This window comes from Pseudorca crassidens, chromosome 3 (genome assembly GCF_039906515.1).
Source record: "Pseudorca crassidens isolate mPseCra1 chromosome 3, mPseCra1.hap1, whole genome shotgun sequence".
In the NCBI taxonomy this organism is placed as follows: domain Eukaryota; kingdom Metazoa; phylum Chordata; class Mammalia; order Artiodactyla; family Delphinidae; genus Pseudorca; species Pseudorca crassidens.
Genome location: NC_090298.1, coordinates 167,281,237 through 167,294,162, shown reverse-complemented (window position 1 = coordinate 167,294,162; position 12,926 = coordinate 167,281,237). Strand labels below are relative to the sequence as shown.

Genomic DNA, 12,926 nt, shown 5'->3' with positions numbered 1-12,926 from the left:
TGATGCTCGCCTCAACCCCTGAAATATGTCCTGCTTATCAAGCCCATTTTACAGATGGCATGTTGAGGCATAGAGAAATTAATTGCTGAAGAAGGTGTGGAGAAAAGGGAACCCTCCTATACTGTTGGTGGGAATATAAATTGGTGCAGTCACTATGGAGAACTGTACGGAGGTTCCTTAAAAAACTAAAAGTAGAGTTACCATATGATCTAGCAATCCTACTCCTGGGCGTATATCCAGAGAAAAACATAATTTGAAAAGATACATGCATCCCCAATGTTCACAACAACACTGTTTACAATAACCAAGACATGGAAGCAACCTAAATGTTCATCAACAGGTGAATGGCTAAAGAAGATGTGATATATTTATACAATGGAATATTACTCGGCCATAAAAAGAAGGAAATAATGCCATTTGCAGCAACATGGATGGACTTAGAGATTATCATACTAAGTGAAGTAAGCCAGACAGAGAAAGGCAAATATCATATGATATCACTTATATGTGGAATCTAAATAAGTGATACAAATGAACTTATTGACAAAACAGAAATTGACTCACAGACATAGAAAACAAACTTATAGTTACCAAAGGGGAAAGGGAGGGGAGGGATAAATTAGGAGTTTGGGGTTAACAGATACACATTACTATATATAAACTAGATAAACAACAAGGACCTACTGTATAGTACAGGGAACTATACTCAATATCTTGCAATAACCTATAATGGAACAGAATGTAAAAAAATGAATATATATATGTATATATATATCTGAATCACTTTGCTGTACACCTGAAAATAGCACAACATTTTAAATCAACTATATTTCAATAAAAAATAAAAAAAGAGTAGGTCTGTGTCTTTATTTCCATCTTGCCCCTAGGTTCTTCATGACTTTTTTTTTCTTAGATTCCATATATATGTGTTAGCATACAGTATTTCTTTTTCTCTCTCTGACTTTCTTCACTCTGTATGACAGACTCTAGGTCCATCCACCTCACTACAAATAACTCAATTTCGTTTCTTTTTATGGCTGAGTAATATTCCATTGTATATAGGTGCCACATCTTCTTTATCCTACTAGAGAATGGACTTGAGGATATGGGGAGGCGGAAGGGTAAGCTGCGACAAAGTGAGAGAGTGGCATGGACGTATATACACTACCAAATGTAAAATAGATAGCTAGTGGGAAGCAGCCGCATAGCACAGGGAGATCATCTCGGTGGTTTGTGACCACCTAGAGGGGTGGGATAGGGAGGGTGGAAGGGAGGGAGATGTAAGAGGGAAGAGATATGGGAACATATGTATATGTATAACTGATTCACTTTGTTATAAAGCAGAAACTAACACACGATTATAAAGCAATTATACTCCAATAAAGATGTTAAAAAAATTAAAAAAAGAACTTCCCCAGGACCACACATAACTAGCAAGCGGTGGAGACAAGATTTGGACCCCTGGCGACCTGGTGCTAGAGTGTTTTTGTCCTCCAGAGCTTCTCTTAACATTGCTCCATTTATCTCCCTTCTCGGTGAACTTTACTGTATTTCTGTGCTGCCTCTTAATTGCAGTCTCACTGGGTAGGGTCTCCTGATGAACAGAAGGAACCACTGATGAATCTGCTTCAGCGATCATAACTCCAAGGTGTATATTTTGCCTTGCACAGAGCAATAAAGGAGAACATGAAAACAAGTGGGGCTCTTCTTCCCAAGAACGTGGGGCTGGTCTTTGCACCTAAGTGTTGGCTTGGAGCAGGCGTTCTTGGTGCCCGTCCACACCTATGACCTTCAACCCTTAAGGCACACTAGACTGACATGTGCCGGCCACTGCATTTTGTTATCAACAGGGTTATGAACTGGAGCCCATTCTATCTGCTTGGAGGCCAGGTCTTGGGTTGACACAAGCCTCAATCAGTGACTGACAGTAGCTGGTGGATAAATACCCCAACTCCCTCCCCTGACAGTTGGGATAACTCTGAAGAATGTGCTCTAGGTTACCTTCCAGAGGTCCCCAGCCACATTAAGTTTCAGTTTCTTATTGGGTAACTTGCCTGATAAAATTCACTGCAGGCTCTTTCCCTTCCCTCTCTCACTTCCCCCATCCCCAGCTGGAGTTTTTTGGGGTCACCTCCCTGATGAACTACCTTCACGAGAATCCTTGTCTGAGCATCTGCAACTGGGGGACCCTAACTAAGGCATTCCTAGATCACCGTGTTTATGAGATGGCACGTGTGTGTGTGTGTGTGTGTGTGTGTGTGTGTGTGTGTGTGTGTGTGTGTTGGGTTGGTTTGGGGGCAGTGCTGGGAATGGGGTGTGTCACTGTCCAGTGATTGGTTCTTGTGGGGAGCTAAAGGCAAATGAAATGGTGAAAGCTCTAGACTTTGGAGTCAGAGGGTTCCGGATTCAAAGCTCGGGTCCCGGGAATCTTGGACAAGTCGCATCTCCTCTCTCAACCTTGGTTTCCATTTTAATTGTACTTTTTTGGTGAAATAGGTGGGGGTAGGAATCCCTAGTATACGATGTTGACATGACGGTGAAATTAAATTTTATTGGAAACGTGTTTAGCACAGTGCCTGGTACCTGAGGGCTCTGTTAATGGTTTGTATGGGGGCAGGCTGGGAGGAGACCGTTGAGTTTGGGGCTTGCTCATTGGGTAGTGGAAGCTTATTTATCATTGGGTGCAATAAAATAAGGTGCTGAGAGACAAGAGATAGATGTTGCTGGGGGAAGAAAAAAGTGAGTAGGAAGGAAGGAGAGAGAGAGAGGGAGATAGACCCACACAGGGACCCATCAGCCAGACAAACTTCTCTTCACTGTGGAGAAAGGAGAGGATTAGAGGTTTGTCAGACTCTCCTTTATGAGTGGAGGCAACTCAGCAAAAAGGGCCATGATGCCTTGGGTGCATTGAGCAATGCTGGCTCTGCCCTTCCCCTCTCCCCACACCCTCTGTTACTGAAAACCCTGGGAACAGCGAGAAAGTACTCTTCATTGAACGACAGAACCTGCACTATGTGGAGCTTCAGTTTTCTCCTCTTTTGGGGTGAGTACGAGCCTGAATGGGGGGTCTGGGGAGAGCCTGCACTGGAAATAGACTGTAAGGAAAAGGGAGGGCCTCGACTGTCCAGCCAAGAGATCATAATTCTAGGCTGGACACTGCAAACATCTTCACTGGGGAAACTTTGACCAAAATCAGTCGGTTCAGGGAATTCATCTGTCGAGGAAGAGTTTCGTTATAGTCATTCAGTTGACATGCATTTCCTGAGCACCTACTGTACGCTGGGTGCTGTTTTAGGCACTGAGAATAGAGCAGTGAACAAACAGACAAGGTTTCTGCCCTTCTGAGGCTGACATACCGGTGGGAGGAGATAGGAAGAAAGAAAGCCACTAACGGTAATAGCAACCCCCCAAGTAGCACCGTTCTAAGTTCCTCAAATAGAGAATGTATTCAATCTTCACTAAATGCCTCTGATATTGGGTCAATAATAGTCCCATTTTCTCAGGGTAGTGGGATTGCTGGGTCATATGGTAGTTCCATTTTTAGTCTTTTAAGGAGCCTCCATACTGTTCTCCATAGTGGCTGTACCCACTTACATTCCCACCAACAGTGCAAGAGGGTTCCCTTTCCTCCACACCCTCTCCAGTATTTATTGTTTGTAGATTTTTTGACGATGGCCATTCTGACCGGTGTGAGGTGATACCTCACTGTAGTTTTGATTTGCATTTCTCTAATAATTAGTGATGTTGAGCATCTCTTCATGTGCATGTTGGCCATCTGTATGTCTTCTTTGGAGAAATGTCTATTTAGGTCTTCCACCCATGTTTTGATTGGGTTGTTTCCTTTTTTGATATTGAGCTGTATGAGCTGTTTGTATATTTTGGAGATTAATCCCTTGTCAGCTTCTTCATTTGCAAATATTTTCTCTGATTCTGAGGGTTGTCTTTTGGTCTTGTTTATGGTGTCCTTTGCTGTGCAAAAGCTTTTAAGTTTCATTAGGTCCCATTTGTTTATTTTTGTTTTTATTTTCAAAACTGGGTCATTTGTAGAGACGTGGATGGACCTAGAGACTGTCCTACAGAGTGAAGTAAGTCAGAAAGAGAAAAACAAATATTGTATATTAGCGCATGTATGTGGAATCTACAAAAGTGGTACAGATGAAACTATTCGCAAAGCAGAAATAGAGACACAGATGTAGAGAACAAACGTATGGACACCAAGGGGCGGAAAGGGCGGGGGTGGGATGAATACGGAGATTGGGATTGACAGATATACACTACTATGTATTAAATAGGTAACTAATGAGAACCCTCTGCATAGCACAGGGAACTCTACTCAGTGCTCTGTGGTGCCCTAAATGGGAAGGAAATCCAAAAGAGAGGGGGTCTACGTATACACATAGCTGATTCACTTCGCTGAACAGCAGAAACTAACACAACATTGTAAAGCAGCTATACCCCAATTCCAATAAAATAGTCCCATTTTACAAAGGAGAAAAATGAGGCCAGAGAGATTAAATAACTTGCCCGAGACCATTTAGCTAGTAAGGGGTAGAGCTAGGATTTAGAAAGAGGCATCCTGGATCCAGAGTCTGTGCGTCTCTAAACTATGCCACTCCAAATACCAAGTAAACAAAAGCATTTCAGGGAGTGGCAAGCGCTCTGAAAGAAATTGTCATAGAGTGTGACTGGGGCTTACGTAGAAGAGGGAAGTCAGGGGGAGGTATTTCTGCAGCAGTGATGTTTGTGCTGAGGCCTGAACAATGAGATGGAGCCGGGGTTTTTTTCCTCAGCTGTCAGTTTTTCTGGGTCTTGCTTATCTTTCATGTCATGGTTTCCTTCACGGGTCTCGTGAGTTTTGGTCTTTGGTTCAAATCTAAGAATGGGAGACCTTATCTAAGCAACACGTGTGGGTTTTCTCTGTGTTGTACATTGGATCCGTTTCCCTTATTTCACTGAGGAGAAAATTTGGTCACAAAGAGATTAGGTAACTTTCCCAAGGCCACGTAGTCTGTAATTGGTGAAGCCAGAGTTTTAAGCCCAAGCATTTTGACCCTAGCGCTGGTATGCTTAAACACGATGTTCTGTTGCCTTTAAAATAAGTAAAGAGCAAGAGAATTTCAGTTAGTGAAAATAAGAAAGTTGGGAGTTTGGGTCTGTGGGACTTGTCGACTGGCAGGTTTCATTAGAAGGAGCAGGTAATTTGTGGACCTCAAATGCTAAGATGCACACTTGTTTCTTTGGGGTGTCAGCACTGGTGTTGGCCCTTAGCACTCTATTCTGCCCTTAATAAGCAAAGAGTGGTGATGTTGACATTGATGATGGTGGTGATGGTGTTGGTGATGCTGAAGATGATGATAATGATGATGATGGTGATGATGATATGATGTGATGATGGAGAGGAGCTAAATGTTGGGGGGCTGCACTGCCTTTTAGATGTTAAAAAAATTGTCTTACCCTCCCATTAAAATTTAATACTACAGATATACTATATACTTATTTATATATTGTATGTATATCTGTATGTGTCTTACACATGAAGAGTAAGATTTTTTTGTCTCTCTCCAAGAACCAACTTTTGCTCTTGGGGGCAGATATCATTTCTTTTGAGAATGCATGTTTCAATGTATGGGGATTTTTTTTCTTCTAATTTTTATTGGGGTAGAGTTGATTTACAATATAGTGTTAATTTCAGGTGTACAGCAAAGTGAATCTGTTATACATATACATATATCCACTCGTTTTTAGATTCTTTTCCAATATAGGTCATTACAAAATATTGAGTAGAGTTCCCTGGGCTATACAGTAGGTTCTTATTAGTTTTTTTTTTTTCTTTTTGGACGTGCTGCACGGCTTGTGGGAATCTTAGTTCCCCAATGAGGGATCGAACCCATGTTACCTGCAGTGGAAGTGCGGAGTCCTAACCACCGGACCTCCAGGGAATTTCTTCAATGTATGTTTTTGAAAATCATCTGGAACTCTTTGTAAATGAAAAAAAAAATGAAGATAGTACAAACAAAATGAAAATGAAGTGCAGAAAAGCAGGAATGGTGGCTGTGAATGTTATATAAAATAATGTATGCTTGTCATTCACTTGGGACTTTCGTCTAAGCTCATCAAACCCGTTTCTCTGAGGCTACACCAAGAGTAGTTTTTCAGGTTGAGTCCAAAGAGCTTCTTTTTTTTTTTTTTTTTTTTTTGCGGTACGCGGGCCTCTCACTGTTGTGGCCTCTCCCATTGCAGAGCACAGGCTCTGGACGCGCAGGCTCAGCGGCCATGGCTCACGGGCCCAGCCGCTCCACGACATGTGGGATCTTCCCGGACCGGGGCACGAACCCGTGTCCCCTGCATCGGCAGGCGGACTCTCAACCTCTGCGCCACCAGGGAAGCCCAAAGAGCTTCTTGATGGGTCATGGTGTTTTTCTTTTTTTTTCACAGGGTGTTGTGGTATATACACCTGGGGAATGTTCACATTATCCTCACTGGAATCAATGGCAAGACGTAAGTTGGGGAATCTATATGCCCAGTGTGGCGGGGAGGAGAATCTTCTGACCCAGGAGGCTGAGACACAGCTGGACACTTGCCACAAACTAGTCCGTGGCTGAGCAAGGGATAACATCCAGGTCTCCCGGTTCCCACCCAAGCTTTTTCTCTTGTGCCTTAAACTTGCTGTGTGACCTCAGGCCAGTCACACGACCTCTTTGATCTTCAGTTTCCTCAGCTGCGAGATACAGGTAACGAGGGTTCTTATGTCACAGGGATGTTGTGAAGCTTAAAACCAAAGAGGTAACGTTGTATGCTACCTGGCATGTGTGAGAAGAGCTTCATGAATGATGGGGCAGTGGGGATGGGGATGGGATTTATTTAAACTACAACTCAACGTGGGGAAAAAAAGTGCATTTTTAGATGTTTTGTTCAGTATTCTGATCTTCCACACAAGCTCCTGCTGGATCCAGGAGGAGAAACATGCCCAGTTCTGTGTTCTCAGTGTCTCAGTTTCCTGGCCCCGCCTTATTTGGGAAACTCAGCCTTTATGGTACGAAGAGTTAATCTTTCAAATCTCCTCACCCTCCTCTCGTTCCTCCCGAGATGGTGTGTGGGTGTTGGCATAGGGATAGCTTATGGCATCTTGCAGCAGTGAAGTGTGGACTCTGAATGGGGTGTTTTGTCCGCTGGGGAAAAAAACATGGTAACAACTTGGAATAAACTAAATGTATGCTTACACCAGGGGACTGGCTGGATAAATTGTTGCATTTGTGAGACCAGCTCAAGCTACTGTAACAAATAAACTCCAAACTGTCAGTGGCTTAAGAAGAAGAAATTTCATTCTTGTTTGTTTAAGAGTCCAATGAGGATATTTCTGGCTGGTGGGTGGTTTTCCTACATGTAGTGATTCGGGGACCCAGATGCTTTCTGTTTTGTGGCTCAGCCATCCTAGTATCTCAGAGACTCGGCAGACAGTGGCGAAACCACATTATTAAAACTCAGGCTCTGCAGTGACACACGTCAACGGCCGTTCATGGTCACATGACCATACCTGGATGCAAGGTGAGCTGGGAAATGTAGTCCATGGCAGGGTAGTTGCCTCCTACTGTCAATTCTACACCACGGAAAGGAGAGTGTGAAGTTTTTGTTTGATCTTGGGCTACCTAGCTATCTCTGGCACAGTTAGAGCCCATGGATATAATGGAATGCTATACAGCTGATAAAAAGCTTAAGTTTGGTCATGGGAACTGACTTGGAAAATTGCCCCAAACATTATTTTCTTAATTTTTTTAACTATAGAAATATTTAAACATTCAAAGGTAGGAAAAATAGTATAACAAACTCCCATGTACCCATTGCTCAACTTCAACACTTGGCAAATTTTGCTGCTCTTGGTTACATGAAAAAGAAAGGAATAGTAGAATAGAGCTGTCCAAAAGAACTTTCTATGACAATGAACATGTTCTAGATCTACAGTAGTCACCAGTCAATGGAGCTACTGAGAACTTAAATGAGGCTAGTGCAATTGAAGAATCAATGCTTCATTTTATTTAATTTTAATAGATTTCAGTGTAAACAGCCATATATGATGAGTAGCTACTGTGTTGGACAGCACAGTGGACTGTATGTTGAGTGATACCATTTGTGTTCAAAAAATTGTGTGAATTTATAAATTCAATTATATTTAATGTTATATTTACATGACTGAGCTTGTGAATAGGACCTAGCCTTAAAGGATGCACTCTAAGCTTTTGACAGTGGTGACCCCTGAGTATAACGATGGGGCACAGGGAAATCTTCACTTTTAATTTTATATACTTCTGCCTTGTTTGAATTTTTTTACTATAAGTAATTATTACCTTCTTTTTTTTTTTTTTTTTTTTTGCGGTATGCGGGCCTCTCACTGTTGTGGCCTCTCTCTTGCGGAGCACAGGCTCCAGATGCACAGGCTCAGCGGCCATGGCTCACAGGCCCAGCCGCTCCACGGCATGTGGGATCTTCCCGGACCGGGGCACGAACCCGTGTCCCCTGCATCGGCAGGCGGACTCTCAACCACTGCGCCACCAGGGAAGCCCAATTATTACCTTCTTAAAAAAAGATAAAGACAAATGAAACAACAGATACACAGCACTATATATAAAATAGATAAGCAACAAGGTCCTACTGTATAGCATGGGGAACTGTATTCAATATCTTGGAATAACCTATAATGGAAAAGAATCTGAAAAAGAATATATATATATGTATATGAACTGAAAGAATATATATATATAAAAGAATATATATATATGTATATGAACTGAATCACTTTGCTGTACACCCGAAACTAATACAACGTTGTAAATCAACTATACCTCAATAAAAAAATTTTTTTAAAAACCCAAAGAAACAAAAATAAGGATCACCACCTGCTTTTGGTTAATTTCTATAGAAGCAGAGTCTGAGGTGAGGATTCTTGTGTGAGCAATTTATTAAGGAAGGGCTCTCAGGAGACACTTGTAGGGGAGGGAGGGAAGCAGGATTGGATAGGGGAAGAACAAGCCACTCAGAACGTGTTTCAGGAGAGTTTCAGCCACAGCCTGGTCCCAGGAGGAGCTCTGGAGTGTGAATTACATCACAGAGGTTCACCTGCTCAGAGACCATTACACTCCTGCATCTGTCAGGCAATACTTCTAGGCCAGCGAGACAGTGGCGGGGATGCGATGCCAATCAGGTAAATTGGATGGGGGTAGGGCCGAGAGCCGCTGCTATCCCCCCACCCATATTTTTAAAACTTTTTTTTTTTGACCTCACCGCGCAGCATGCGGGATCTTAATTCCCCCACCAGGGATTAAACCCATGCCCCCTGCAGTGGAAGCACAGAGTCCTAACCACTGGACTGCCAGAGAATTCCCCCCACCTCCTTTTTTTAAACTGTTTTTAAAAATTGAAGTATAGTTAATATTCAATGTTGTGTTAGTTTCAGGTGTCCAGCAAAGTGATTCATTTTTATACACACACACACACACACACACACGTGTATATATATTCCTTTTCAGATTCTTTTCCATTATAAGTTATTACAAGAAATTGAATGTAGTTCCCTGTGCTATACAGTAGGTCCTCGTTTACCTGTTTTATATATAGTAGTGTGTATCTGTTAATCCCAAACTCCTAATGTACCTCTCCCCACCGCCTGCTGTCCCCTTTGGTAACCATAAGTCTGTTTTCTATGTCTGTGAGTCTATTTCTGTTTTGTAAGTAAGTTCATTTGTATCATTTTTTAAAAATTCCACATATAAGTGCTTACTTCACTTAATATGATAATCTCTAGGTCCATCCATGTTGCTGCAAATGACATTATTTCATTCTTTTTTATAACTGAGAAATATTCCATTGTATGTGTATGTGTGTGTATATATATATATATCTCACATCTTCTTTATCCATTCATCTGTCCGTGGACATTAGGTTGCTTCCATGTCTTGGCTCTTATAAAAAGTGCTTCCATGAACATTGGAATCCCATCCTTTCTTACTTGGCAAGGTGTGAAGAACTCGTGAGCTGACGGTGGTAAATCCCCAGGAAGAGGCTGGGTTTTCCTCTTCACATCCTCACTCCCTCTTAACACCCGTCCACTCTGCTTGGCTCTTCTCTTGCATCCTGACTCGTGGTGTCACCTGGGAACGGTTTTACAAACTCTCTTGGGCCTCCCTTTCACATCTGTAGAAAGGAGTCCTAACGTTTACCTTGAAGTAGGGTGACCCACTATCCTGGCTTGACCCAGGCTGGAGGGATGGGGTGTTTCCCAGGATGGTGGACTTTGAGTGCTAACACCAGGAAAGTCCTGGGAAAACCAGGATGGCTTGGTCATCTCTCCTCAAAGCATTATCGTGAGGACTGCAGAACATCTAAGGAAGGGGCTGGGCAGGTGGAAGACACCTAGGAAATGGTAGTTCTAGTTATATTTTTAAAAGTCTCTTTGCCTCCTTAAGTCTCATTTTCTATGTTCGTCAATTAAGTGACCATCTATTAAGTTGTTGTGCTCACGGTTGAGGATCATGTGCATGTCTCGGTTGGATTGTTGAAGTGGCTTCTGCCCCAGTCTCCTGTTTCCTTGCCCTTCTAAGAATGTCCAGAGGGCGCCTGTGAGCCCCTGAGTCAGATCCTGCCCCACCTCTGCCCACAGCCGTCCAGGGCTCCCTCCTCCCTCAGGGCAAAAGTCTGAGTCCTCCCTGCTGCCCACAAAGTCCTGCACGACCTGCCCTGTCTCCTCCCTGCCCTCCCTTCCTCCCTCTCTCTCCCCCTCGCTCACTCTGCTCCAGCCACCTGGGTTTCTTTGCTGTTCCTGTAACACACCAGGCACTGTCCTGCCCCAGGGCCTTTGCAGGTGCTGTTCCTTCTGCCTGGAATCTTTTGCTCCCTATATATACATGGCTCCCTCCCTCACCTTCTGTATGCTTCAGCTCATGAGTTATCTTCTCAGTGACTACCCTAGTTTTGACATTGTATGCCTCATCAGATTTTCATCTCCGTGAAGGTGGGGAATTTTGTATGTCTTGTTCCTCTGCTGAATCCACAGGGCTTAGAATATTGCCTGGCATATAGTAGGTGTTTGTATTTGTCAGGGTTATCCAGCGAAACAGAATCAATAGAATGGATAGCTACATATAAGTATATGTAAATATTTATTGTAAGGAATTGGCTCACATGATTCTGGCACGTCTCAAGATCTGCAGGCCAGAAAGAATTTGGAGAACTGAGCAGAGGTGAGTGTGGGTGGTGGGACCAGGTAGAAGATGAGCCAGAGAAGCTAGCAGGTGGCCAGTCACACAGGACCGTGTTGCTATTCTGGTTTGGGGTGGATTTGAGTCCTGAGAGATTGAGCTAGAGGAAGAAAGAAAGTAATGGGAAACTCAGAGTTGAGAGATCACAAGTGGCAATACACAGTAAATCTGCAAAAAGAAATGTTGCCTTTGCAGATGAAAGAGGAAGCTGGAAATGAGAAGAAGATAAAACCTGAGGCATAGTGCAGGGAAGGGAAATAAACAAGGCAGTGTGCAGGCAGCAAAGAGTCTGGGTCTCAAGACCTTAGTAATGCAAATCTGTCCCTTTTGTTTTTGCAGCACTTTATAAATCTGACTAATTGTTGGGGTCACTTCTGTTGACTTCTCTCTTTCTATTACATCCCACATCCAATCCATCGGCAAATCCCATTAGCATTACCTTCTGAATAAACCCAGAATCTTATGTGCGCCCCTGTTCCCACCCGGGCTGTATCCACCATCATCGCTCACCTGGACAAGTGCAGTTGCCTCCTACCTGGTCATCCTACCTCTGCTCCGATACAGTTCATCCTCCAACCAGTGGCCAGAATGATCATGTGAAAACCCAAGTGATGCTGTATTCCTCCTCTGCTCAAACTCTCCCATGGCTCCCATCTGTCTCTGATAAAAAGCTGAAACCTTACAATGGTCCAGCAGATCCTACGTGATTTTGTCATATCACCTCCTCCCATGCACCTGTCATCCACTCTGCTCCAACCACACCCATCTTGTAATTCCATGACATCACTAGGCATGATCCTGCCACAGGACCTTTGCACTTGCTGTTTCCTCTGCCTTAAATAGTTTCATAACTCACTCACTCAGCTCCCTTAGGTCTTTGCTCAAATGTTACCTTCTCAGTGAGGTCTTCATTACCGAGCACCCACTATGCACTCGGGACACAGCAGTAAATGAGACAGACACAACCCCCTGCCTTCTGGGAGCTTACAGTCCATCAAGACAAAAGACTTGAAACAACCAATTGAAAAAGTTTTTGCATAGAATTGTCTTAGAAATTGCCTGAAGATTTATTCCGTTTCCAGCCAGACCCACCTCTTCTTGCCTAGCAGTAGTGAAAACCACGCACTTTGGATTTTGACAGATCTGCTGCCGCCTCTCACCAGCTGTGTGTCCTTGGGCAAGTCACTGAACATCTCTGACCCTCAGTTTTCCACAGCTGTATAATGGGATCTGGATTCGTTTTCTGTGGGTGCTGTAACAAATTCCCATAGACTTGGTGGATTAAAATAACAAAAACATTATCTTATGGCTCTGGAGGTCAGAAGTCCGAAATGGGTCCTACTGGGCTAAAATCAAGATGTCAGCAGGTGGGCTTCCCTGGTGGCGCAGGGGTTGAGAGTCTGCCTGCCGATGCAAGGGACACGGGTTCGTGCCCCGGTCCAGGAAGATCCCACATGCCACGGAGCGGCTGGGCCCGTGAGCCACGGCCGCTGAGCCTGAGCGTCCGGAGCCTGTGCTCTGCAGCGGGAGAGGCCACGACAGTCAGGGGCCCGCATACCGCAAAAAAAAAAAAAAAAAGATGTCAGCACGGGCTGCAATAAAATCAGTTGCAGGGCTGTAATGTTCGCTCATAACTCTTCTGTCTAGAGCTCTGATGCTCATTCAGGGACTTGTTAA

General features: G+C 43.6%; 1 protein-coding gene across 1 annotated transcript in view; it reads left to right on the top strand.

Annotated features, from left to right (window-relative positions):
- The first annotated feature begins 3,012 nt into the window (after positions 1–3,012).
- ADGRE1 (adhesion G protein-coupled receptor E1) overlaps positions 3,013–12,926 on the top strand; it is a 47,936-nt gene continuing 38,022 nt past the window's right edge. Inside the window, exons 1-2 of the mRNA XM_067730192.1 lie at positions 3,013–3,043; positions 6,436–6,498. Of these exons, the coding sequence (XP_067586293.1) occupies positions 3,013–3,043; positions 6,436–6,498 (94 nt within the window). The remainder of the gene's footprint in view (positions 3,044–6,435; positions 6,499–12,926) is intronic.